General features: G+C 49.4%; 1 protein-coding gene across 1 annotated transcript in view; it reads left to right on the top strand.

The window, feature by feature from the left end:
* Positions 1-22,602, top strand: part of NECTIN4 (nectin cell adhesion molecule 4) — a 90,682-nt gene that overhangs the window by 43,475 nt on the left and 24,605 nt on the right. The window contains exons 2-4 of the mRNA XM_077463785.1: positions 11,840-12,193; positions 19,186-19,476; positions 19,587-19,698. Coding sequence (XP_077319911.1) covers positions 11,840-12,193; positions 19,186-19,476; positions 19,587-19,698 — 757 coding nt within the window. The remainder of the gene's footprint in view (positions 1-11,839; positions 12,194-19,185; positions 19,477-19,586; positions 19,699-22,602) is intronic.

A 22,602-nucleotide genomic window follows, 5' to 3' on the forward strand; every position in this document is an offset into this window, starting at 1 on the left:
GACTCAACCCAACACCAAGATCCAACTCTCCTATGAGTCTAAATCGTGCACCAAATCCTGACCATGCATTAGGACTCAACTCAACACCAAGATCCAACTCTCCTATGAGTCTAAATCGTGCACCAAATCCTGACCATGCATTAGGACTCAACTCAACACCAAGATCCAACTCTCCTATGAGTCTAAATCGTGCACCAAATCCTGACCGTGCATTAGGACTCAACCCAACACCAAGATCCAACTCTCCTATGAGTCTAAATCGTGCACCAAATCCTGACCGTGCATTAGGACTCAACTCAACACCAAGATCCAACTCTCCTATGAGTCTAAATTGTGCACCAAATCCTGACCGTGCATTAGGACTCAACTCAACACCAAGACCCAACCCTCCTATGAGTCTAAATTGTGCACCAAATCCTGACCGTGTATTAGCACTCAACTCAACACCAAGATCCAACCCTCCTATGAGTCTACATTGTGCACCAAATCCTGACCGTGCATTAGGACTCAACCCAACACCAATATCCAACCCTTCAATGAGTCTAAATTGTGCACCAAATCCTGACCATGCATTAGGACTCAACCCAACACCAAGACCCAAGGCTTCAATGAGTCTAAATTGTGCACCAAATCCTGGCCATGCATTAGGACTCAACCCAACACCAAGACCTAACCCTTCACTGAGTCTAAATTGTGCACCAAATCCTGATCATGCATTAGGACTCAACCCAACACCAAGACCCAACCGTCTGATGAGTCTAAATTGTGCAACAAATATTGATTGTGCATTAGGACTCAACCCAACACCAAGATCCAACCGCCCAATGTGTCTAAATTGTGCACCAAATCCTGACCGTGCATTAGGACTCAACCCAATACCAAGATCCAACCCTCCACTGAGTCTAAATTGTGCACCAAATCTTGATTGTGCATTAGGTCTCAATCCAGCACAAAGACCCAACCCTCCAATGATTCTCTAATCCTACACTGATTCATGACCCTTTATCAAGACCTAACCCAACACCAAGTCTCCAGAACAACATTGTGCTCTGACCCTGCACTGATGAATAACCCTACTCTAGGTCCTGACCCTACAATCCATCCTAAACCTTCAATGAGTCCTAATCTTACACAAAATCCCAACATTACACCAAGTTCTAACCCAACATCCAAGAGTTCTGTTGTTTGGCAAAGCTCTGAATACAGTGGGAACCAATGCTCAGGTTCCATAGGATCATAATCCATTGCCAACTGCTGTGTGAAAATTGTGAAATGTATCCTGAGATTTGGAACAATGGAAATATGTTTTTAGAGGACATCTTCTCTTTTTCTTTGTTTGGATGTTGGAACAAGCCTAGATCTGCACCTGATTTGCACCGGGCTGGCTATATATGGACAGACCTAGAGTGGGGATATCTTTTCCCAGTATTTCCTCCAGACCGGACCCTACACATTCCTGAACAAGGGCCACACAGGCGGCAGTTGAGCAGAATCCTGAGTTTGGGAAGGTCATCATTCCTTTACCATTCCTCACCATATATCATTTCATGAGGAAATCACTAATTGCATGTGACTGGTGAGGTGTAATTAGAGAAAATAGTCCATTATTAGAGGCTATAAGAGGCTGGTGTCAGAAATGTGTCACCACATTGGAGGGAAGAGCGCACTGATTGTACCTTGTGGCCACACACATACCATCCCAGGATGGGCACTCAGGATGGGTGAGTGTAAGGAAAAAATTCTAAACAATGACTATAAAAAGGTTTATGAGAAGGCAGCAGAACTTGTGAGGCCTAAATATATATTTCAATGAAATTACAGTTATCATTTTATTATAGCAGGAAAACGTCCCGACACCTTTTCTTCAAGCCAAACCCCAACACTTTAGCAGCCTGGGACACCTTTGGGTGCCCCAAGGAGAGTAGTAATAGGGTGCCACAAGGCACAGTGGCTCTTGGTGACATCCAAATTGCTCTTGGTGACATCAGCTCCTTGCCCCAGAGTGATGCCGAACCTGCCCCCAGACAACCGCCTGCAGTGCCCAGACAGCAACAGATCTGTGTGTGACTATCTTGGTTACCTTAGGAGTCACAGCCCGGTCTGAATTTGTACTGGGAGAGGAGAATTTGGGGGGATTTGGGCTAGGAGAGGAGAATTTGGAGGGATTTGTGCTAGGAGAGGAGAATTTGGGGGGATTTGGGCTAGGAGAGGAGAATTGGGGGGGATTTGGGCTAGGAGAGGAGAATTTGGGGAGATTTGGGCTAGGAGAGGAGAATTTGGGGAGATTTGGGCTAGGAGAGGAGAATTTGGGGGGGGATTTGTGCTAGGAGAGGAGAATTTGGGGAGATTTGGGCTAGGAGAGGAGAATTTGGGGGGGGGGTTTGTGCTAGCAGAGGATAATTTGGGGGGATTTGTGCTAGGAGAGGGGGATTTGGGGGGATTTGTGCTAGGAGGGGGGATTGGGGTTGGTGTGTCTGATGACTTGTATACATTTCATCTTATTGTAATACTTTGAAATGACGCCATTTATTTTTAGGGATAGTTTCTTTGTCATTTAATACATTATATGATGCGAGGTTTCCACAGAAGAACTTCTCTCCAATCTGTGTGCTTTACAGTTATATATTTTCTTGTTTTCCAATATCAACCAAGGTGGCGATCCTACAAAAATACAGCTGTAGTCACCCCGACATTCCCGACCCAGGTGTCACCATTGGAATAAGTCCCACAACCCCTTTACCAAGCGGTCTATAGGCCAAAGTAGAAGGCAGACCCACCTAAGCCCACGTACACACGGGCGGACTGTCCGCCCAACTAGGTTCGTCAAACAGTTTGACAAACAGTCCGTTCAAAATTTGCATGAGCGGACTTGACCACACACGACGAACGAACAGTCCGCTGAAAACTTGCGCGATGACGTGAACGGCACGTACGACGGGACGAGAAATTCGGCGTCCGATACACTGCAATGCAACCTTCGTCGTGTAAATTCTTTCTGAGCATGCGCGAGACTTAGGCCGCGTACAAACGCGGGGACTGTTCGGCCAACTTTGTCCGCTGAACAGTGTTTGGGCGGACAGTCCGCTCGTGTGTGGGCTTTCAGCGGACAGTTTCAGCGAACAGTCCGCTGAACAAGGTTTTTCGGAAATTCCGAAAAACTGTCCGCTGAAACTTTGTTTCAGCGGACAGTCCCCTCGTGTGTAGGCTTGTTCGTCAAACTAAGTTCCGCGCATGCTCAGAAAGGATTTACACGCCGAAAGTTATAATGCAGTGTATAGGACGTCGTATTTTTCGTCCCGTCGTACGTGCCTTTCACGTCATCGCGCACGGTTTCAACAAACTGTTCGTTCATCGTGTGTGGCCATGTCCGTCCATGCTAATTTTGAGCGGACTGTTTGCTGAAACTGTTTGACGGACAAAGTTGGGCGAACAGTCCCCGCGTGTGTACGCGGCCTCAGTTTGCCGAACAAGCCTACACACGAGCGGACTGTCCGCTCAAACCAAGTTTCAGCGGACAGTCTTACGGAAATTACGAAAAACTTTGTTCGTCAGACTGTCCGCTGAAACTGTCCGCTGAAGCCCACACACGAGCGGACTGTCCGCTGAAACACTGTTCAGCGGACAAAGTTGGACGAACAGTCCGCCCGTGTGTACGCGGCCTTAGTCCTTCAAATGAATCTCAGAGGAAAATGTTGGCTCATCAGCCACTTAAATAGGAGACATTGAGTAGGACAGACAGGTGCTCTTTACTGCAAAGAGATGAAGACTGTGGAATGTTCTGCCAGTGGTGTGGCCATCCCATCCTATCAGGTAACCTAAATGTGGGCTGGGTGGCTTTCTAATGTGGAGCCACCACCTATACATAGTGGAGTCACTGATGGGGACCTGGCTACCAATTGTAGGGTTCCTGCCCGCTTAGTATTTTACCCGCCGACCCACCAAAAATGAGACTTGCTGCCAATGTTATTACTAGGAAAGCTATGATAGTGGCAGAAGGTTTATCCAGAAATGGTGGCCACCAAATGTGAGGATAAATCAGCAGATGCTTCTTTGGGGCTTCTGAGTATGTTTATTGTACAGGCCCCAGACTAGCATGACCCATGACAATACCAATCCCATGTTAGGATGGCAGATGAACCTCTACCCTCCCCCCAGTCTGTAGTCTTAGCTCTACGTTGATAGACAGATTGGCTTATGTGGGTTGGGGGATAATTGCTCCTCCTGTCAGTATCTGGAGTTCCAGCCTGGCCCATGGTGAATAATCAATGATGAACCTCTCACTGGCATGAATCAGATGTTTGGTGGCCTGCAGAGCGCCAGGTGCAGTTATCTGGAAATCGCTGACTAGTCGCTCTGCTCCCCCTTTTCAGCCTTGACAGCTCCTTTGGCAGAAGGATTAACAAGTTTTTGCATGATGCAGCGACGGTGCAATAAATGGAATCTGGGCCAACTGGTTTTTCCTGAGCAAAATACTTCAACATTTTCAGCTTCATTTGGCTGATTGGAGATCTGAAATGCATCTGATTGCTTTCTCAGCACACCCAGCCCGGAAACTGGTTTCACAAACAGCCGGTCATGTCCTTACTCATGAGAGACTTCCAACGAAATTCAGCTACAAATTCCATCACTACAAAAATCAAAACTTCTGCCTGTGACCAGGGGCCAGACTCAAAGAGGTCCATTCCCACCAGTCAGCTCCTCAGAAAACAATCATTTCATAGTGTGGCCAAAGTCCCCACTTATCTCCATATCTACAAAGGTCCCAATCTCTCCATCAATGTACCATTGTCCCAATTTCACCCAAATACCACCCAACACCAGAGAGGAGGGGGAAGGAGAAGAGGCGTGAGATGGAAAACATGGGGAAGGAAACAAATGAAGACAATGGGAAAGAGGAGGGGAGAGGAGAACAGAAGAGAGGGTGGAGAGGCAACGCTGTACCCTGGCCTAGGCCGACAAGGCCCAGGCCTAGGGCAGCACTTTGCAGGGGGGCAGCATGGAAAGAGTCCCCGCCAGCTTGCTCTACACTGTTCGTTTTTAGTGCCAGTCTTATGGGGTGGACTGGGCTGAGAGGCAAATTAGTCTAGCGCCCCAGTACACGGGCGGCCGGCATTCTGACACTGTGGGGGGGGGGGCGCTGCTTCCGGTACACGGGCAGCCGGCATTCCGACACTGTGGGGGGGGGGGGCGCTGCTTCCGGTACACGGGCGGCCGGCATTCTGACACTGTGGGGGGGGGGGCGCTGCTTCCGGTACACGGGCAACCGGCATTCCGACACTGTGGGGGGGGGCACTGCTTCCGGTACATGGGCGGCCGGCATTCCCACACTGTGGGGGGGGGGGGGGGGTGCTGCTTCTAATTTTTACTGTCCTACCATCCTGGACCACAAACCCCCCTTACCGTGCTTCATGTCTTCTGCTGCACCATTGGCATGGTTATATCTTCTTAGTCCTCTCCCTCAAATTATCAGAAATTTGTGCTTAAAGTAGAACTATAGGCAACACTTTTTTTTCCTTTTGGATAGAATAAGGGAGGGTTATAGCCTCTGTCAGTTTATTTTTTACCATCCCTGTCCCATTACAGAGATTTCCCTTCACTTCCTGCCCCAAAGCCAAACAGGAAGTGAGAGGAAATCCATGCAAATTAAGGGAATACATTGCCTCCCCCCCCCCCCCCAGGCCCTCAGAATTAGTACCCCCACTCGAACATTTTAGGGCGGGTCTTAAACAGCAAGGGGTGTGACCTTGACAGGAAGGGGTGGGTCATATTTAAATTAGAGGGTGCACGAGTTTACCAGGCCTAGGGCAGCACAAAAACTAAATACACTACTGTGCAGAGAGGGAATGAGAAGAGGTATGAGAGAGAAAAGATGAGGAAGGAAACAAGTGGTGACAATGGGAGAGAGGAGAGGAGAGAGAGAAAGAGGAGAGGAGAGAGAGGAAATGAGAGGGGAGGGGAGGAGAGGAGAGGAAAGGAGATTGAGAGATAGAGAGAGGGGAGAGGAGAGAGACAGCAGAGGAAAGGAGATTGAGAGAGAGAGGGGTGAGAGGAGAAAGAGAGAAGGAGGAGATAAGGGAGGAGAGGAGACATGAGGAAGAAGGAAAAGAGAAAGGAGAGGAGGAAGGAGTGTACAAGAAAGGGGAGAGGGGGAATGAGAAGAGTAAGGATGAGCTGAACACCCCCCGGTTCAGTTTGCACCAGAACCAGCGACCAGACCTAAACTTCGTGTGAACTTTAGAACCCTATACAAGTCTATGGGACTCCAACGTTCAAAATCAAAACGGATCATTTTAAAGGCTAATATGCAAGATATTGTCCTAAAAAGTCTTTGTGGACCCGGGTCCTGCCCCGGGGGAGTGTTTGGGGACCCGGGTCCTGCCCTGGTGGAGTGTTTGGGGACCCGGGTCCTGCCCCGGGAGAGTGTTTGGGGACCCGGGTCCTGCCCTGGGAGAGTGTTTGGGGACCCGGGTCCTGCCCCGGGGGAGTGTTTGGGGACCCGGGTCCTGCCCCGGGGGAGTGTTTGGGGACCCGGGTCCTGCCCCGGGGGAGTGTTTGGGGACCCGGGTCCTGCCCCGGGAGAGTGTTTGGGGACCCGGGTCCTGCCACGGGAGAGTGTTTGGGGACCCGGGTCCTGCCCCGGGAGAGTGTTTGGGGACCCGGGTCCTGCCGCGGGAGAGTGTTTGGGGACCCGGGTCCTGCCCCGGGAGAGTGTTTGGGGACCGGGTCCTGCCCCGGGGGAGTGTTTGGGGACCCGGGTCCTGCCGCGGGAGAGTGTTTGGGGACCCGGGTCCTGCCCCGGGAGAGTGTTTGGGGACCCGGGTCCTGCCGCGGGAGAGTGTTTGGGGACCCGGGTCCTGCCCCGGGGGAGTGTTTGGGGACCTGCCCCAGGGGACATGGATCAATGCAAAAAAAAAGTTTAAAAACTTAAGTTTTTTCGGGAGCAGTGATTTTAATAATGATTAAAGTGAAACAATAAAAGTGTAATATTCCTTTAAATCTCATAACTGGAGGGTGTGTATAGTATGCCTGTAAAGGGGCGCATGTTTCCAGAGACACTGCGGGGATCCCGGCAGCCTGACACTTCTTATCTGAGGAGGGAGGGGCCACTCGTCACCTGACCCCGCCCCCTCTGATGCAAGGGGAAAGCCAGGCTTCCCCAGTGATGTATGGGTGACCTCGCCCCCCTCTGATGTAATGCAGGTTTCCGTTACATCAGAGGGGGCGGGGTCACCCGGGGGAGTGTCCCCTTGTGTCAGAGGGGGGTGGGGTCAGGTGGCGGGTGGCCCCGTCCTCCTCAGTTGAGAAGTGTCAGGCTGCCGGGATCCCCGCAGTGTCTCCGGTGGAGACAGGATGGATGCGCTGCGCTGGAGGGAGAGATCAGCCATCGCTGGACCCCGGAGAGATGATCGTCCGTCGCTGGATAGCAAGAGTGGATTACCACCGCTGGAATCTTTTTTTTTAATCTTTTTTATTTTTAATAAAGGAATTTTGCACCCACTTACTTTTGTACCCACTTACCATTTCAAATGGGGGGGAACCGGGATCTGGGGGTCCCCTTGTTAAAGGGGGCTTCCAGATTCTGATAAGCCCCCCAGAACCACCGGCCAGGGTTGTGGGGATGAGGCCCTTGTCCTTATCAACATGGGGACATGGTGCTTTGGGGGGGACCCCAAAGCATCCTCCCAATGTTGAGGGCATGTGGCCTGGTACGGTTCAGGGCGCTCTCTTGTCTCCCCTCTTTTCCTGTGGCCTGAATGAATGAAGTATTTGTATAGCGCACAACGCGAACTGAATCGCCTCAAGGCGCTGGGAAGAGCTTGGTTGTCCAACAGCTAGAAGAGGAAGGTCTTGAGTTTTTTTCCTAAAGGCCAGGTGGTTTCCTTCCAGGCGGATGTTGGTTGGTAGAGCGTTCCATAACCGAGGTCCTTGAACAGCGAATCTCCGATCCCCCTTTGATTTGTACCGGGATTTGGGCACGAGGAGGAGGTTTTTGTTGGCTGTTTGAAGATTGCGACTTGGTGTGTAACGATTTATTTTCTCCATTAGGTATTGCGGAGCTTCTCTATGTACGCATTTGTGGGTGAGGCAAAGGGTCTTGAACGTGATCCAATTCTTTACGGTTAGCCAATGTAAGCTCCTCAGTGAAGGAGAAATGGATTCCCAGGGTTTTTTTCCTGTTATCAGCCTTGCCGCCGTGTTTTGGATCAGTTGTAATCACACAAGTTGTTATTGTGGTAATCCTATGTAAAGCGAGTTTGCGTAGTCCAGTCGTGATTTAATGATTGTTCCAACTACCACTGCTTTGTCCTCTTTTGGGCCTGCCAGGTTGGATGTTCGGATAAAGGGTCTGGTATGGATATTTAGGAGGAACACCACGCCATTTTTTTTTTAAATTTGGCGTGGAGTTCCCCTTAAAATCCATACCAGACCTGAAGGGCCTAGTAATTGAATTTGGGGGAACCCCACGCTTTTTTTTTTTTTTTATCAATGACTTTCAATGAGTGTTCTCTGTATTACGGGAGCCGACAATTCATTATAGCCGCGAGTGATTTTAAATGACTTTTTTCTTGAAGAAATGACACTTTGTGCAGGGACAGTTCTAAGCACGGGAAACATGCGCCCCTTCACAAACATACTATAGACACCCCCCAGGTACGAAATTTAAAGGAATATTACACTTTTATTGTTTCACTTTAAGCATTAAAATCACTCCTGAAAAATGGCCATTTTTAAAGCTTTTTTTTGCATTGATCCATGTCCCCTGCGGCAGGACCCGGGTCCCCAAACACTTTTAGGACAATAACTTGCATATTGGCCTTTAAAATTAGCACTTTAGATTTCTCCCATAGACTTGTACAGGGTGTTCCGCGGCTTTTCGAATTTGCCGCAAACACCCCAAATTGTTCACTGTTCGGTGAACAGGCAATGTTCAAGTCGAACTCGAAGCGAGTGACATGGAGAAGATAGAGTGGACAGCAGAATAGAGGAGCAGGAGGGAAGGAGAAAGAAGTAGGGAGAGAAGAGAAAGTATCAGAGTCAATAGAGAGGAGAAGAGAGCCATGGAAGAAGGAGATGGTGTGTTTTAGCTCTGATAATTGGTAGACACCATAAGAGTAGAACCCGAATCATCGGATCACCAATCTCCTTCGAGTATAAACACAACACATTTTTTCAGACAAAAGTCTCTTCTAAAAATAATCCAGCAGCCTGGCGACTATAAATGGGCCAAGGACATTCTTGATTTATATAAGAGCATGCCTCTGTGATGACAATGAAGTCTCTATGAATGAAATGGATGCCATCATGGGGCACCTTCTCGTAGAGGAGACAATGCTTGCAATGGGAATGGGGACAGTTCCTGAGCGTAGTCCGTCATACTGGTCAGACGGCTTCCACAAGCCCTAACCTGTTCACCTGCTCTACCCCTCCATAGGTGTGTACAACACTCTCCTTTAATGATCCCTCTCTTTGTTACACACTTAGCCACGCAAAATACACAGATTACTGCCTGCCTGACACCTCTCACACAGACACTTGAAAGCAGGTGAAATGTAATTACAAAACCTATTATTACTCTCCTCCTAGTATTTGGTGTATAATGTGTAGAGAGTAAACAGGAAATCGTCCATCAAGGCAGAGAAATCAGCTTAGAATGGAAGAACAAGAGATAATAATGGTAGGGGGCTACTAGATAATAAACATGGTGGGAAAGGAGGGAGGGCAATCAACTGAGCCAGGTCACCTGGACATGAGAGGGACCGTGCGTGAGGGACCGTGCGTGAGGGACCGTGCGTGAGGGACCGTGCGTGAGGGACCGTGCGTGAGGGACCGTGTGTGAGGGACCGCGTGTGAGGGACCACGTGTGAGGGACCACGTGTGAGGGACCACGTGTGGAAGACCATGTTTGAGGGACTGTGTGTGGAAGACCATGTGTGAGGGACCATGCGTGTGAGGGACCATGTGTGGAAGACCATGTGTGAGGGACCACGGGTGTGAGGGACCATGTGTGGAAGACCATGTGTGAGGGACCACGGGTGTGAGGGACCATGTGTGGAAGACCATGTGTGAGGGACCACGGGTGTGAGGGACCATGTGTGGAAGACCATGTGTGAGGGACCACGGGTGTGAGGGACCATGTGTGGAAGACCATGTGTGAGGGACCACGGGTGTGAGGGACAATGTGTGAGGGACCATATGCTGGGCCCAAGGCTAAATGTAAACAGACTGGCACTGATACTTCACCTCTTCTCCATGTATGAATGCACCTCCTGCCTTGGTGACTACATTGTCCTAGATCCCACCAATATTCCTTCTGGGTAAAGACCTTCCTTCCCCACAATGGTTCAGAATGAATGTTTAGATGGGCAGAAGAGATTTCAAGCAGAGGCAGTGACTCTACAGCAAGTGAACATACACATGCCTGGGACTATCAAAGATCTATACAAAAGGGGCCGATCCCATGAACTTGGTCTTTTGCTGCCGTCACTCCTCTATATTTTTATCTTTCTAAATGTAGCTTAACGTAGGTTTTTTTCTTTGCATTGAGCTGTTTGGGTATCTTCATGTGCTGCTTATGTTTTATGTACTAGTACAATATACTGGTGACACCTCATTTTTACAATAACACAAGAGCTTACACTCATATGTAAATCACTGCTATTCATACGAGTTTGTCATTTCTGTTCTGTACTACTCAACTCTATTTGTTTGAAAATGTTACCATGTCTTCCGCCCGCCCAGTCTTCCCACATAGTCAATACGTTTTACACCCATTTTAGATATATAATTATCTGTTAGGGAGCTGCATTCAGGTCATACACCTACACTGGCAGGAAGTACAGTCATTAGCAAAAATAACCATTCCAACCAAAAACTCCCTTACAATCCTCACCAAAACACCATCGGCATACTCTACCATCTCCAACCCTAAGGACATTCATACTCTACCATCTCCAGCCCTAAGGACATTCATACTCTACCATCTCCAACCCTAAGCACATTCATACTCTGTCATTTCCTACCATTACACTCTATTATTATCCACCATAATACTCTACCGTTCTCCTCCATCATACTCTATTATTATCCACCATAATGCTCTACCGTTCTCCTCCATAATACTCTACTATTCCCCACCATCATACTCTATCATTCCCCAACTATCATACATCACCATTTTCCATTATCATACTTTACCATTGTTCGCATCATACTCTATTATTATCCACCATAATACTCTACCAATCTCCACCATCATACTTTACCATCCTCTGCATCATACTCTATTATTATACACCATAATACTCTACCATTCTCTACCATCATACTTTACCATTTTGTGCATCATACTCTACCATTCTCCTCCATCATACTCTACTGCTCTCTGCATCATTGTCTACTGTTCTCCTCCATCATACTGTACAGTTCTCCACCATCATAGTCTACCATTCTCTGCATCATAGTCTACCATTCTCTGCATCATAGTCTACCATTCTCTTCCATCATACAGTTCTACACCATCATACTTTGCCATTCCCTGCATCATACTCTACTATGCTACACCATCATACTCATTATCTAGTAATCATTATTATCCACCATAATACTCTACCATTCCCCTCCAACATACCCACCATTCTCCCACATGGCATACTGCTTGTTATAAAGTATACTTATGAGAAGATTAAATGGCTGAACCTCTTCAATGTTAGAAAAGGTCTTCTGCCACTAAAGGACAGAAGAAAACATAAAGGCTTTCACCCTGTTGCGTTGCTAGATGTGTATCATTGATAGTCTCTGGAATATGTTCTTACATGGGTGTTTTCTTTCTCTCTCATAGGGTCTTCTGCTGGAATTGTAAAGACAGAGAAGAGTGTCACCGCAGTCCTGGGCCTTGATGTCACTCTCACTTGTTACTATGAAGCTCAGGATGGAGAGAAGGTCTCCCAGGTTGTTTGGTCAAAGAAAAGCTCTGGTGGGCAAAGTGTTCAGATTGCCACCCTGAATGCAGAATTTGGGGCTTTTGTGTATAAAGAATTTGAAGGAAGAATAAAAGAAAAATCCCCATTACAGCCGGAGGATGGGACAATAATCCTGAAGAACCCTGTGCAGGCAGACGAGGGCACCTACCAGTGCCGAGTCATCACTTTTCCAGCAGGGAACTTCGAAGCAGATCTGAAACTTACTGTTCTTGGTAAGAGAAATCAAATACAGAAAAGTAAAGTAGTTATGATTGTTTAGCATGGTCAATGCCCAACAGGGTTCATCTTTAAGTGCAGGAGGATCTTGTTCAAATTGTAGACACTTTCCAACATCTTTCAATATTTCTTCGATCACTGCAATAAAGCAAGTGATTGTGCAGTCCATTGGCACTGGACCACTCAGTAAGGAAAGCCGAAGGATGGTGTTCATGTTCCCACCTCTGTGTGTGACTGTAGGGATGGTGTTTTATGTTCCCACCTCTGTGTGTGACTGTAGGGATGGTGTTCATGTTCCCACCTCTGTGTGTGACTGTAGGGATGGTGTTCATGTTCCCACCTCCGTGTGTGACTGTAGGGATGGTGTTCATGTTCCCACCTCCGTGTGTGACTGTAGGGATGGTGTTCATGTTCCCACCTCTGTGTGTGACTGTAGGGATGGTGTTCATGTTCCCACCTCTGTGTGTGACTGTAGGGATGGTGTTCATGTTCCCACCTCTGTGTGTGACTGTAGGGATGGTGTTCATGTTCCCACCTCTGTGTGTGACTGTAGGGATGGTGTTCATGTTCCCACCTCCGTGTGTGACTGTAGGGATGGTGTTCATGTTCCCACCTCTGTGTGACTGTAGGGATGGTGTTCATGTTCCCACCTCCGTGTGTGACTGTAGGGATGGTGTTCATGTTCCCACCTCTGTGTGACTGTAGGGATGGTGTTCTTAGGGTCATAGTCACCATTTTCCTTCCTCCAAACACGGTGAGTCGAGTTGATGCCAAAGAGCTAAATTGTAGCCTCATCTGGCCACAGCACTTTCTCCCAATCCTTCTCTGAATCAATTAGATTTTCATTGGCATGACTGCACATGTGCCTTCTTGAGGAGAGGGACTCAACGTGTTTGGAGGAGGGAAAAATCTTGACTATAACCATAAGAACACCATCCCTACAGTCACACATGGAGGTGGGAACATCAACACTATCCCTACAGTCACACACGGAGGTGGGAACATGAACACCATCCCTACAGTCACACACGGAGGTGGGAACATGAACACCATCCCTACAGTCACACAAGGAGGGGGGAACATGAACACCATCCCTACAGTCACACACGGAGGGGGGAACATGAACACCATCCCTACAGTCACACACGGAGGTGGGAACATGAACACCATCCCTACAGTCACACATGGAGGTGGGAACATGAACACCATCCCTACAGTCACACACGGAGGGGGGAACATGAACACCATCCCTACAGTCACACACGGAGGTGGGAACATGAACACCATCCCTACAGTCACACAAGGAGGGGGGAACATGAACACCATCCCTACAGTCACACACGGAGGTGGGAACATCAACACCATCCCTACAGTCACACACGGAGGTGGGAACATGAACACCATCCCTACAGTCACACACGGAGGTGGGAACATCAACACTATCCCTACAGTCACACACGGAGGTGGGAACATGAACACCATCCCTACAGTCACACACGGAGGTGGGAACATGAACACCATCCCTACAGTCACACAAGGAGGGGGGAACATGAACACCATCCCTACAGTCACACACGGAGGGGGGAACATGAACACCATCCCTACAGTCACACACGGAGGTGGGAACATGAACACCATCCCTACAGTCACACATGGAGGTGGGAACATGAACACCATCCCTACAGTCACACACGGAGGGGGGAACATGAACACCATCCCTACAGTCACACACGGAGGTGGGAACATGAACACCATCCCTACAGTCACACAAGGAGGGGGGAACATGAACACCATCCCTACAGTCACACACGGAGGTGGGAACATCAACACCATCCCTACAGTCACACACGGAGGTGGGAACATGAACACCATCCCTACAGTCACACACGGAGGTGGGAACATGAACACCATCCCTACAGTCACACACAGAGGTGGGAACATGAACACCATCCCTACAGTCACACACGGAGGTGGGAACATGAACACCATCCCTACAGTTACACATGGAGGTGGGAACATAATGCTTTGGGGCTGTTTCTCTGATAAAGGTACAGGCCGACTTTGAGAAGCCAATGGACGGGGGTCATGTATTGTAAGATCTTGGAGGAGAACCTTCTTCCCTCATCCATAACACTGAAGATGGGTCATGGATGAGTCTTCCAGCATGACAATGACACAAAACATACCGCCAAGGCTACAAAGGAGTGGCTCCAGAAGAAGCACATGAAGGTCATGGAGTGGCCTAGCCAGTCTCCAGACCTTAATCCTATAGAAAATGTATGGAGGAGCTGAAACTTCGGGGTGCCAAGAGACCTTCAGGATTTAGAGAAGATCTGTAGAGAAGAGAGGAGAAAATCCCTCCTGAGATGTGGAAACCTCATCACCACCTACAAGAAACGTCTGACCTCTGTGATCACCAACAAGGGTTTCTCCACCAACTACTAAGGGGATCAAATACTTATTTTACTCACTGAACTCCATTTATAACATTTGTATCGTGTGGTTTCTGTATTTTTGGTTGATATTCTGTCTCCATCATATAAAATAACCCTATGATAAAAATGATAGATCTTCATTTCTTTCTTGCAGGGAGCGAATCATTACTTCCCCCACTGTAGACATTCACAGAACAGAAAGAATCGTTTAGCTGTTCATTATGTTTCTAGTTTTGTTTCATTGATTTGTTTTTTGAACAAACTGCAACTTTGCAGACAGATTCAAATTTGAATAAAATGGAAAATATTGATCCGATCTGAATTCTGTGTAAAGAATATTTGGTTGTCAAGGAGCGATGTAGCCTGGCGGGCAGCACGCCCTTAGAGAAAGACATTCCGAATGTGCTGTCAGTGGGATCCCCCGCTGACAGCAGAATATAAACAGACCAGTGCCGGGCCGACATTCAAATAAAAAAAAAACGATCAGCGTGGCGTCTCCCTAAAAATGTATAACCCTTATCTGAGCATGCAGCCCGGCAGGTCAGGACGTGGTTGTGGGAGTCTGCAGGCAGGGGGCTTATTGGAATCTGGAAGCCCCCTTTAACAGGAGTCCCTAGATCCCGCCACCCCCCCCCCCCTACTATGTGAATGAGCATGAGGTATATTCAGTGATGTAAGTAACTGAGTTAAAGTAAACGGTGATACTTAACGCCATTTCTTTATAGGGTAACGAGTAATCTAACTGATTACTCTTCCCCTCATGGTAACGCTGTTCCCATTACTTGGGCGGTGTTACCGCAATTACATCTACCGCCACTAGGGGCTCAACGGATCGTCACGCGCCTTAGGAAAGGCCGCAGCTTCGGCCTAGCTCCGGAGCGGCGGCCATCTTGGTGCACCCGTCGGCCGTTTACAATGTGATTGCTCCGCCAAATGACGGAGCGATCACTTGTTTTTTTATTTTTATAATTCCAAAGTTTTTATTAAAGAATTTGCACGTTACATACACATACATCGACATAAAGCTGAATTTCATAAAAATCATGAAATACAATGTGCAAAAATAAATTGAATAATGGCATAAAATTATAATGCAAAAAACAAGAACAAATAAAATGATAGCATGCCTTAGAACTGTAAGGGGACTTGAGATTTTCTTAGAAGATTCTATATAGATTTATAACTCAAGTTGTCCTTGAGAAACCGTTCATGTAACCACCTCACCCAAGCACCCCTGATGGGAACTAATTGTGCATGGGTGATAGCAACCTCTATCATTTCACAACTTTTCAATTTTCACCTCCCTGCCTAAAAAAAAACAGCTAACAGCTCCACATAGTCTCACAACCAACCCCAACTCCAACCCCAACCCCAACCAACTCCAACCCCAACCCCAACTCCAACCCCAACCCCAACCAACCCCAACCCAAACCAACCCCAACCAACCTCATCCCCAACTGACCCAAACCCCAACTCCAACCCCAACCAACCTCAACCCCAACCAACCTCAACCCCAACCAACCTCAACCCCAACCAACCTCAACCTCAACCAACCCCAACCAACCCCAACCAACCCCAACTCCAACCCCAAACCCAATGAACCCCAACCAACTCCAACCCCAACCAACCTCAACCACAACTCCAACCCCAACTGGGAACTAACTGTGCGTGGATGATTTTTGAGTTCCACCATAGAACAGTTTATGAAATGATGGTCTACAAGGTTGTAACCTGTGATATACCCTTTTCAGTCGTCTTCTTTGTAAGGGGAAATATACAAAAACAGATGCGAAATGCTGGTTTAAAGTAATAAAATATATTAGGGTTCCCAGGTCAAGCTACACGGGGTCAGACAATAAGGTGGAATATGCAGTGAAACTTTTAAAATGTAGCCAGCAGGGAGCGATCACTTGTAAACAAACCGGCATCATGATAACGCCGATTCCTCTTACCCCTCTGTGTACTGATCTGTACAGTGGAGGGGAGAGAACGGATGGCAGCAGCGATGTGGGCACTACAGATCCAGCCCACAGTGCTGCTGCCATCTGATCTCTCCCCTCCTGTGACAATTGCAGTCACAGCCATCCCTCCATGCACTGCCAATACCCTGCAATTCCCTGCCAATACCCTGCAATTCCCTGCCAATACTCTACAATACCCTGCAATACTCTACAGTACCCTGCCAATACCCTGCAATTCCCTGCCAATACTCTACAATACCCTGCAATACTCTACAGTACCCTGCCAATACCCTGCCAATGCTCTGCAATACCCTGCCAATACTCTGCAATTCCCTGCTAATACGCTGCAATACCCTGCCAATGCTCTGCAATACTCTACAGTACCCTGCCAATACCCTGCAATACCCAGCCAATACTCTACAGTACCCTGCCAATACCCTGCCAATGCTCTGCAATACCCAGCCAATACTCTGCAGTACCCTGACAATACCCTGCCAATGCTCTGCAATACCCTGCCAATACTCTGCAATACCCTGCCAATACTCTGCCAATGCTCTGCAATACCCTGCCAATACTCTGCAATACCCTGCCAATACCCTGCAATACCCAGCCAATACTCTGCAGTACCCTGACAATACCCTGGCAATGCTCTGCAATACCCTGCCAATACTCTGCAATACCCAGCCAATACTCTGCAGTACCCTGACAATACCCTGCCAATGCTCTGCAATACCCTGCCAATACTCTGCAATTCCCTGCTAATACGCTGCAATACCCTGCCAATGCTCTGCAATACTCTACAGTACCCTGCCAATACCCTGCAATACCCAGCCAATACTCTACAGTACCCTGCCAATACCCTGCCAATGCTCTGCAATACCCAGCCAATACTCTGCAGTACCCTGACAATACCCTGCCAATGCTCTGCAATACCCTGCCAATACTCTGCAATACCCTGCCAATACTCTGCCAATGCTCTGCAATACCCTGCCAATACTCTGCAATACCCTGCCAATACCCTGCAATACCCAGCCAATACTCTGCAGTACCCTGACAATACCCTGGCAATGCTCTGCAATACCCTGCCAATACTCTGCAATACCCAGCCAATACTCTGCAGTACCCTGACAATACCCTGCCAATGCTCTGCAATACCCTGCCAATACTCTGAAATACCCTGCCAATACTCTGCAATACCCTGCCAATGCTCTGCAATACTCTACAGTACCCTGCCAATACCCTGCAATACCCAGCCAATACTCTACAGTACCCTGCCAATACCCTGCCAATGCTCTGCAATACCCAGCCAATACTCTGCAGTACCCTGACAATACCCTGCCAATGCTCTGCAATACCCTGCCAATACTCTGCAATACCCTGCCAATACTCTGCCAATGCTCTGCAATACCCTGCCAATACTCTGCAATACCCTGCCAATACCCTGCAATACCCAGCCAATACTCTGCAGTACCCTGACAATACCCTGGCAATGCTCTGCAATACCCTGCCAATACTCTGCAATACCCAGCCAATACTCTGCAGTACCCTGACAATACCCTGCCAATGCTCTGCAATACCCTGCCAATACTCTGAAATACCCTGCCAATACTCTGCAATACCCTGACAATACCCTGCCATACTCTGCCATTCCTGACCTGCCAGGCTGCATGTTCAGATAAAGGCCTGGTATAGATTGCGGGGGTGGGCCCACCACGCTGTTTTTGCTGCCACTGGTTTGTTTCTATTCTGCTGTCAGCTGGAAATCCCGCTGACAGCTGATGAGCTGTGGTTGCTCCTGACAACCAGCTATTGTCAAACTCGTTTCATTTTTTTTTCAGATTCGTTGAAATTTATTACTCTTGTATTCGGAAATTCTAATACATCCTGAATTTCTGAATAATGCAAATTTTGTCTGAATTTCAATTCACAGAGAAATGAACCGCAGACGTCTAGTGACAGACAGATGCCTTGTCTTTATAAAGACATGAATGAGCGAGTTTGGGGTGGAGGAACTTGCCTGGCTTGCCCAGAATCATAACCTCAACCCGACAGAAGAATGGTCAAACATTCCCATAGACACCCTCCTAAACATTGTGGGTGGCCTTCCCAGAATTGTAACCTCAACCCCATAGAACACCTTTGGGATGAATTAGAGCAGAGACTGTGAGCCAGGCCTTCTCATCCAACATCAGTGCCTGACCTCACAAATGCTCTTCTGGAAGAATGGTGAAACATTTCCATAGACACCCTCCTAAACCTTGTGGACGGCCTTCCCAGAAGAGGTGAAGCTGTTATAGCTGCAAAGGGCCAACTCAACATTAAACCCTCCGGACTAAGACTGGGAGTCATTAAAGGTCATGTGTGTGTAAAGGCAGGCGTCCCAATACTTTTGGTAATATAGTGTACTTGTGGAGGAAAGGATCAGAGGCAGATCATCTACATCCTATACCCTACAGTGTGCTGAGACCTCATAGCCCCTCAGTCATAGCAGTGGACGTCTCCAGCCTCTATTTATCAATGCCATGTCTACTATGTGATGAGCCTGTAGAGCATCTTCTTATCTTCTTCTTCTCTCTCTTCTTCTTATCACAGTTCCTCCTTTGCCAACGTTGAACCCCGGACCGCCGCTGGTGGAAGGAGTGGGCCAGACAATAGTGGCCTCCTGTACAGCAGAGGGAAACCCGGCCCCCAGACTGACCTGGCAGACGGAGGTGATTGGCACAAACTCATCTCGCACTCACGATCACTCCCGATCGACCTCGGTGACCAGTGAGTTTTATGTTGTGCCGGTGCGCAGTATGAATGGCAAGGTGCTGAGCTGTGTGATATCGCACCCTGGCTTCCAGGAGGAGAAGAGGATCACCCATGTGCTCTCTGTGAAGTGTAAGTACTGCAAGCCTGAAGCAATAACTGTCTGAATTGCCACATTGCCATCAAATTCCAGTATTCTGATCCCAGCTGACACCATGGCACCTGATATTTTCCCCCAACAGATCTCGCCGAGGCATCTATACAAGGCCACGAGGGCTGGTTTGAGGGGAAAGATGGCGCTGCCCTCCAATGCTTGTGTGATGGCAACCCGCCGGCAGTCTACCAGTGGTCCAGGTAAGGGTTTCCCTTATACCGATATGAACCAATTTTATTATGGAAAGCAGGTCCAGATTATGGAGACAAACTCAGAATTTGTACAAATCATCCACCCGTCATACAGTCATGATTCCAGCCAATGAGACTGAACTGGCACACATCTGGTAAAGGTCACCTCCACGTCTGCTCGCTGCCCATTCTGGTCCGAAACCCAGCATGGCAACCAACACACACCAAGAGTGACCATCAGTCTCAAGGTCTAATATAGTGGGGACCAAGAGCTACCAAGCCAATCATGTCAGGATCAGTCTGTGATCACTCAGAGCCCATGTAGTGAAGGCTAGCGGTGTGGTGAGGTCATGCGATCACTCAGAGCCAATCTAGTGAAGGCCGGCAGTGTGGTGAGGTCACATGATCACTCAGAGCCAATGTAGTGAAGGCCAGCGGTGTGGTGAAGTCATGTGATCACTCAGAGCCCATGTAGTGAAGGCCGGCAGTGTGGTGAGGTCATGCGATCACTCAGAGCCAATGTAGTGAAGGCCGGCAGTGTGGTGAGGTCACATGATCACTCAGAGCCAATGTAGTGAAGGCCAGCGGTGTGGTGAAGTCATGTGATCACTCAGAGCCCATGTAGTGAAGGCCGGCAGTGTGGTGAGGTCATGTGATCACTCAGAGCCAATGCAGTGAAGGCCAGCGGTGTGGTGAGGTCATGTGATCACTCAGAGCCCATGTAGTGAAGGCCGGCACTGTGGTGAGGTCATGTGATCACTCAGAGCCCATATAGTGAAGGCCGGCACTGTGGTGAGGTCATGTGATCCCTCAGAGCCCATGTAGTGAAGGCCGGCAGTGTGGTGAGGTCATGTGATCACTCAGAGCCAATGTAGTGAAGGCCGGCAGTGTGGTGAGGTCATGTGATCACTCAGAGTCCATATAGTGAAGGCCGGTGGTGTGGTGAGGTCATGTGATTACTCAGAGCCCATATAGTGAAGGCTGGCACTGTGGTGAGGTCATGTGATCACTCAGAGCCCATGCAGTGAAGGCCGGCGGTGTGGTGAGGTCATGTGATCACTCAGAGCCAATGTAGTGAAGGCCGGCAGTGTGGTGAAGTCATGTGATCACTCAGAGCCCATGCAGTGAAGGCCGGCAGTGTGGTGAGGTCATGTGATCGCTCAGAGCCAATGTAGTGAAGGCCGGCAGTGTGGTGAGGTCATGTGATCACTCAGAGCCAATGTAGTGAAGGCCGGTGGCGTGGTGAGGTCACGTGATCACTCAGAGCCAATGTAGTGAAGGCCGGCAGTGTGGTGAGGTCATGTGATCACTCAGAGCCCAGGTAGTGAAGGTCGGCAGTGTGGTGAGGTCATGTGATCACTCAGAGCCAATGTACTGAAGGCCGGTGGCGTGGTGAGGTCACGTGATCACTCAGAGCCAATGTAGTGAAGGCCGGCAGTGTGGGGAGGTCATGTGATCACTCAGAGCCCAGGTAGTGAAGGTCGGCAGTGTGGTGAGGTCATGTGATCACTCAGAGCCCATGTAGTGAAGGTCGGCAGTGTGGTGAGGTCATGTGATCACTCAGAGCCCATGTAGTGAAGGCCGGCAGTGTGGTGAGGTCATGTGATCACTCAGAGCCCAGGTAGTGAAGGCCGGCAGTGTGGGGAGGTCATGTGGGGGGTGCAGTGCGGCAGGAGGGTGCAGTCCAGCTGGGGGGAGTGCGACGGGGGCTGCAGTTTGGCAGGGGGGTGCAGTCTGGCGGGGGAGTGTAGTGCAGCAGGGGGGAGTTTGGCGGGGGGATGCAGTGCAGGGGGTGCAGTCCGGCTGGGGGGAGTGCGGCAGGGGGCTGTAGTTTGGCAGGGGGTGCAGTCCAGTGGGGGGAGTGCGGTGGGGGGCTGCAGTTCCGGCTGAGGGGAGTGCGGTGGGGGGATGCAGTGCGGCAGGGGGCAGTGTAAGTCGGGGGTGCAGTCTGGCAGGGGGGTGCAGTCTGGCAGAAGGGCTGCATTCCAGTGGGGGGGGGGAGTGCAGTCTGGCAGGGCAGTGTAGTGCAGCAGGGGTGAGTGTGGCGGGGGGCTGCAGTGCGGCGGGGGGTGCAGTCCGGTGGGGGGGAGTGCGGCAGGGGGATGCAGTGTGGCGGGGGGTGCAGTCCGGCGGGGGGGAGTGCAGTGCCCCGGGGGAGGGGGAAATTCAGCCGAATCTTGCTGACGTCAGGCAGCCTCCGGCTTGGATATAAATTCACAGATGAAAGTGAAGATGTCATCTGGAATGAGACGGAAATCGCTGATTCATGTAGAAAAGGAGAAGCAGCGAAACGCGTCACGACACGCCTGGGAGAGAGCGATACGAAGTGCGGACCGGTCATGTCAGCCTGGTTAGCCGCCATTTCTGGGGTCCCCATCAGGTCACCATAGACAGTCTCCATGGTCATTAGACAGGAGGAGCCCCGGGGCCCATCTCAGCGATCTCATGTCTGGAGACCCCGGGGCTCCTCGCCCGTCACTGTGTGGGAATCGGAGCAGCTGGAGATTCTGGTTGGACCGGTTAATGATGTCATAGGATGATCACACCTTTCCTGCGAGCCGTGGCTTGTGTCTGAGTAACCCTTTCATCTGTAGAGACGAGAAGGATTGAAGGGGGGGGGTTATTTTCCAGCACACCACTGACTTCCTGCCCCGATGTCCCCCAACAGCCGGGGGGGGGGGGTTATTTTCCAGCACACCACTGACTTCCTGCCCCGTGTCCCCTAACAGCCAGGAGGAGGGGTTATTTTCCAGCACACCACTGACTTCCTGCCCTGATGTCCCCTAACAGCTGGGGGGGGGGGTTATTTTCTGGCACACCACTGACTTCCTGCCCCGATGTACCCTAACAGCCAGTGCACACTGATTGCCGAGCGATCAGCAGTGGAAAATCCCAGACTCTGACTCATTATCC

The sequence above is a fragment of the Lithobates pipiens genome, unplaced genomic scaffold (genome assembly GCF_037356315.1).
Source record: "Lithobates pipiens isolate NorthernLeopardFrog02 unplaced genomic scaffold, aLitPip1_a1.2 Scaffold_30, whole genome shotgun sequence".
Taxonomy (NCBI): domain Eukaryota; kingdom Metazoa; phylum Chordata; class Amphibia; order Anura; family Ranidae; genus Lithobates; species Lithobates pipiens.